General features: G+C 45.5%; 1 protein-coding gene across 1 annotated transcript in view; it reads left to right on the top strand.

Moving 5' to 3' along the window:
• Window positions 1-5,273: 5,273 nt before the first annotated feature.
• The window catches only part of ANKH (ANKH inorganic pyrophosphate transport regulator), a 116,469-nt gene continuing 115,742 nt past the window's right edge, over window positions 5,274-6,000 (top strand). The window contains exon 1 of the mRNA XM_081089812.1: window positions 5,274-5,888. Within this exon, the coding sequence (XP_080945938.1) occupies window positions 5,793-5,888 (96 nt within the window). The 5' untranslated portion in view covers window positions 5,274-5,792. The remainder of the gene's footprint in view (window positions 5,889-6,000) is intronic.

Raw genomic sequence — 6,000 nt, 5'->3', positions numbered from 1 at the left:
TGTCTGATGAATTAATACCTATTAATGCTCTAATTTAATGAGTAACACTAAAAATAAAAAATAGATTCTATTAAATACAGTAACAATCAAAAGAAACATTCTCTGTCTACCACTTTTCTAGGATAGTAAGGTCTGAGAAGCTAAGAATCTGATTTCTATGTATTATTAAAATGATAAGGTTGTCGATGTACAATGGAAAGGATAATACACTTGTCAATTTGCAGATTAAACATTAAAAACTGCCCTGGCTGGTGTGGCTCAGTTGGTTGGGCATCTTCTTATGCACCTAAAGGTTGCTGGCTCAGTTCCCAGTCAGTCACATGCCTGGGTTGCAGGCTTGATCCCCAGTAGAGGGATCAATGTTTCACTCTCACATCAGATCGATGTTTCTTTCTCTCTCCCCCGCTCCCTTCTTCTCTCTCTAAAAATCAACAAAAAAATAATGAAACAAACATTAAAAACTCAATTCAAAACGTATTATTTAGTACCTATTATTGTCTGAGGAGGGGAAGTGAAAAGTAGGGAGGAGAAAGAAGATAGAATAGTATTTTAAATAGTTCCCAACATCAGGAAATTTAATATTTTGTGATAGATATCAGACTTATATAGTAGAAATAGAGACTAATGCAGCTCTCACTCTGATTGCCAAAATATAAAATGGAAGAGAAATTATCAAAGTGAGATAGAATTATACAGGAAACATTTAAGACACAATATGTTTAAAGAACTTTAAAAGGTAAGTAGACCTTGGATAAGTAGTAAGAATGAAAATGTAAACATTTAAAATATTTTTAATTACAGGCATTTTATGTTATTTTGGTCACTTAAATAAAACAAACAAAAGCAGAAGTTGAAGAGAAAAAAAGGGGAACAAAAAGTAGTCACATTTTAATCTTAGTTACATCTTGCATTTCATTGGCTTCATTAAGAATTGCCAGACCTTAGGTCTGCAGGGCAGGATGGTTACAGACACACTTACCTCCTGTGTTTCACCACAGAAGCCAAACATAAGTCAGCAAATCATCAAATGCTCACCTACAAAAAGTGCATCTGTTTCAGAGCTCTGAAAGTCAGGCGATGGTGGTGGTGTTCTGAGTGGCATGAGCAGAATCCATCCCCAAACTTTTGTTTCATAGGCCACTACTCAGATGTAGGAGTGAGTTAATAATTGCCAATATACAATGTCGTCAAGTTACATCATTGACCTGGCAAGAGGCTCCCAAATGTTTTATTTTCTAGCAATTACAGGAAAATAAAAATTTATAAAAGTGGTTAAGGCATATATACTGTATATCTGTGCTCTGATGAAAGCTGCCTCAAATCCTTTTCTCATATTAAAAGGGGAATAAATAAATAAATAAATAAATAAATAAATAAAACACACACATGACATTTATGTTTGCTGTCCAAAATTCTTTTCTTTCCATTTAACTTTATGTACAACACTAGAGGCTCGGTGCATGAATTCATACACCAGTGGGGTCCCTCGGCCTGGCCTGTGGGATCAGGCTGAAACCGGCTCTCCAACATCTCCCGAGGGGTCCTGGATCGTGAGAGGGCACAGGCCAGGCCGGGGAACCCCACCGGTGCATGATCAGGGCCAGGGAGGGGAGGTGGGCCAGCTGGGGAGGGACTGCAGGAGGGCTCCAGGGCCTGTCCGGCCATTCTCGCTCAGATCGGCCAGACCCCAGCAGCAAGCTAACCTACTGGTCAGAGTGTCTTCCCTCTAGTGGTCAGTGTATGTCATAGCAAGTGGTTGAGTGGCCTTAGCATATCATTAGCATAGTATGCTTTGATTGGTTGAATGGATGACCGGATGACCAGATGACCAGACACCTAGCATATTAGGCTTTTATTATATAGGATGAACATTTTCAAAGCCGGAAGTAGATAAGGAGGTACATTCAGAGGTCTTCTTCCATCCCTATTCTATCATGTCCTCTTCCTCTAAATTAAAAATTATTTAGAAATTTTTGTTTTATACTTCCATGTTTTTCCCCCCACAAATATTAGCAAATACATATATGCATACACAACCATATTAATATTTCTTTCCTTTTTTACCACAAAACTAGCATACAATTTTATAGTCTGGCATCTCATTTTTTTTCAAGTGCCAAAATACTCTGCAGATCACTCCATACCAGCACGTACAAATTTTCTCCTTTCCTTTTTTAACAACTCAACATTTTGAAAGCATCCGTGTATTTTAACAATACACATATGTATTTTTAGTTTCTCTTTTTGTATTAGCTTCTTTGAATATTGGAGTTAATAATTTAAGGCATCAAAATAATAATATATTGCTGATCATTTATAACATGCTTCTGGGATAATAACTTTTCTGTGCTCTGAAATCAATGCTAACTTGCACTTCTGATGAAGCTTTGTAAATATTTTTTAAAGCTCTTTTTCCTATTTATAAATGTATAAATGTTCATTGAGTTAAAAGCAGAAAAAGTATTAAAAAATACAAGTACTGATAGTAATAATAGTAAAAAATTATAATAATGCGGCTATAACCATTGTTAATTGTTGAGCATATTTTCCCAGTACTTTTTCCTACACTGAATGTACTTTTTTTTTCTTACACTGTTGCATATAGCAATCAAATCTAACCTGAAGACTTTTGAATTGAAGATAAAGCTATACCCTCTGAAAAATAACAATCTCTGAATCTAATTTAAGTGACTGGGATGGCTTCTTAGGGTTCTGGGTAAGAGAGAAAACTTCCTATTAATTATCATCACTTATATTCTGAAGTTGTCTTTTCAAACAACTATTAAGTTAAAAAGAGGAAGAGAGAGAGAGACCAAAAATTCCCCTAGAAATCTATCTGATTTTGATAGTTTTTTCTTTTTCTTTTCTAAATTAAATCTTTATTGTTAAAAGTATTACATATTTCTCCCCCCCTCCCCCCCCATTGACCTCTTCTAGCCTGTCCCCGACTCGGCTCAGGCCTTCACCACCCTATTGTCTGTGTCCATGGGTTATGCATATACTAGTATGCATATAAGTTCTTTGCTGAATCTCTTCCTACCCATCCACCCTCCCGCCCCTCTGAGATTTGACTGTTATTCCATGCTTCAGTGTCTCTGGATCTATTTTGTGCATCAGTTTATTTTGTTTCTTTGACTCCACATACGAGTGGGATCATGTGGTACTTGTCTTCTTCAGACTGGCTTATTTCGCTTAGCATCATACTCTCCAGATGATTTTGACTCTTTGATAGAAAAAATAACTAAATGTCTCATTCACTTACATACTGCCACAGTGTGATTAAAATTGAGGCCTTTCAAATCTAAAAAGTGCTCTTTGCCATAATCAAAGATGATACTCTTAAATTGCTCATTAAAAAAATACACTTTCAGAATACTCGAGCAGGGCTGATGATATTTCATTGACTTACTAGAACTCTCACCATTCCTCCTTTGGGTCGCAGGTGTGTGTTTGCATCAGCCAGCAGCAGCCGTGTGTCCTGTCCTTGTCTAGGGACCAGCCAAAGCAAACTGCACTTGATGAGGATTGATCCGGGACCTCACCAACCCACATTCTAGTCAAAGGTCAGTGTAATTAGATTGTTTTAGGTAGAATGAACCCACAGAAACCTAGACTAACAGAATGGATAAACTGTAAGGTGATATTTGCGTTAGAAAAGAACTCCTTCCCAGAGAATTCCTTTAATAGCAAGCTCTCTTAGTATATTTAAAATGAGATTTGACTATATTAAAACACACCCTTCAGGAATTTTCTACTCAGGAGAGTCCGATACATGAGAACTTCCTGTTTTGCTGGGCAGACTTTTCAATAAATTATTTGACGCATTTATAGTAACACAATAAATAATTACCAAAATTTCTTTTTAATTACCGAGGATGCAATTTGAGGTTACATCAGAGCCACAAGGTAAATTAGCTTCCTCTTTCTCAAGGCCTTTGTTTGCACTGTGTGGGTTTTAAAAAGGTCTCTTAAAGGGCATAAAATATGGAAAACGTATAATACTTCCAAATAATTGCGAAACATCTGAAACCAGGGCGTCGAGGTCTCAAGCTCACTGTTGACACAAGCTGTACAAAGCTAAATGTGAGGTGACATTCCTAGGTGCAAACTTACTTTATTACTTTTAATAATAAATTACTTTAATTCATTATGCTAATTAAACGTTAAAAGATGCTTGTGGTAGTGGGGGGAGTGCAAAACAGTGGGAGCACGACTGGCTTCGTCATTAAACCAGCCACAGGTCCTTCTAGGTGCCGGGACCTTGGTGACAACTGCACGTGAAATGGCCATACACGAGGCTCTCCCCCCACGCCTTCCTTTTAATGGTTTCCCCCCTACCCCCCTTTTTAGCAGTTTTTGGTTCAAGGAAAAAATTGAGCGAAGGCACAGGGATTATCCATATATCCCGGCCTCCCAGGCCCTTCTCATTCATCAGGGCCTCAGACCCCGTCACAGTGCGCTGGGTGCAGAGAGGGATGCTGGCTTTGCTGTCAGACGGCTCTGAAGTTTTAGTTTATGTAAAACACTCCGCATGGCTCTTATCTGCTCTGAAATCCCTGAGCCACAGTATTGTAAAACAGATTTGTCTTTCTTTTCCCTGGTTTATTCAAAAGAGACAGACTTTTCTAGTTTTGTTTTGTTTTTTTACAACCGTGCTGCATCAAGAAGAATCTCGGCTCACTGTCAGCAAACTGTGCCGGGGGCAGGTCTGAACGCCCTTCAGGGCGCCAGCCCAGCCTGAGCATCTTTCTCCGTGTGTCCAGAGGCGACGGTGATCCGCATCCCCGGGGCAAAAGGCGCAGTGGGCCCCCCAGAGGCACCTCCGTCTCCCCGGGTCCCTACTTGCCCGGGTGTGCCCGAATCGGACTACAGCCCCGGCCCGGAGCAGGCGCCTCCGCACGTCCCCGCTGCCCAAACCCGCTCCCTCCGGTCACTGGTCCCCGATGGCGCACACGCACACACACACACACACACACACACACACACACACACACACACGCAGATCGGGGACCCCAGCCCCGCACCGGGATGCAGAGCCCGACCTCCCCCTTCCCTCTTCCCCCTTCCTCCGGCCTCCGATCGCCTCCTGCCCCCGCTGCTCAGTCTCCCCCCGCCCGGCCCTCGGGCTCCGGGGCGCGACACCACCCCCGGGCCAGCGGGAACTGCCGCGAGTCCCAGCCCGCGCGCCCCCGGACGCGGCGGAGGCGGCAGCTGGCGGGTGGCCCGGGAGGCGGCTGCCCGCGGCCTGTGCGTGCGCAGCGCCCCCTGCGGCCGCGCCTCGCGAAGGCGGCGGAGGGAAGGAGGGAGCCGCCCTCCCTCCCTCCCTCCCTCCCTCCCGCCCGCCCGCCCGGCCTCCTCCCCAGCCCGCCACCCTCCCACCCTCCGGCTGCCGGCGGAGTCCGCGCCTCCGCGCCCGCCCCGATTTCCTTCGCACGGCGGCGGCGGTGGCGGCGGCGCCTCGTGCGCGCGGTTATTTATTTATTTCCGGGCCCGGAGCGCTTATAATGGAGCCGCTGTCAGCGGAGCCTTCTGCTGCTGCTGCTGCCGCCGCCGCCACCGTCCCTCCTCTTTTTTTTCCCGGCAGATCTTTGTTGTGTGGGAGGGCAGCAGGGATGGACTTGAGCTTGCGGATCTCCTGCTAGAGCCGCCGAGCTTGGAGAGGGCGCCGCAGCAGCGACCAGGAGCCGCCGCCGCCGCCGCCCGAGGCCCCGCTCGGCCCGCGCGCCCTGAGCCTCCCGGCACAGTCTCTTCGCGGCGGCAGATGTGTGTGGGGTCAGCCCACAGTGGGGACTATGGTGAAATTCCCGGCGCTCACGCACTACTGGCCCCTGATCCGGTTCCTGGTGCCCCTGGGCATCACCAACATAGCCATCGACTTCGGGGAGCAGGTAAGCCCCGCCGCGCCCCCCGCCCCGCACTGGCAGCGCCGCCCCGCGCCCCGCTCCGGGTTCGCTCTGCCTCGGCCTTGGGCGCCCTATGGCCAGGGGATGGGGGCAGATG

This window comes from Myotis nattereri (genome assembly GCF_964212035.1).
Source record: "Myotis nattereri genome assembly, chromosome: 4".
Taxonomy (NCBI): Eukaryota; Metazoa; Chordata; class Mammalia; order Chiroptera; family Vespertilionidae; genus Myotis; species Myotis nattereri.
Note: the sequence above shows the minus strand (reverse complement) of the source record. Positions and strands in the feature narration are given on the sequence as shown.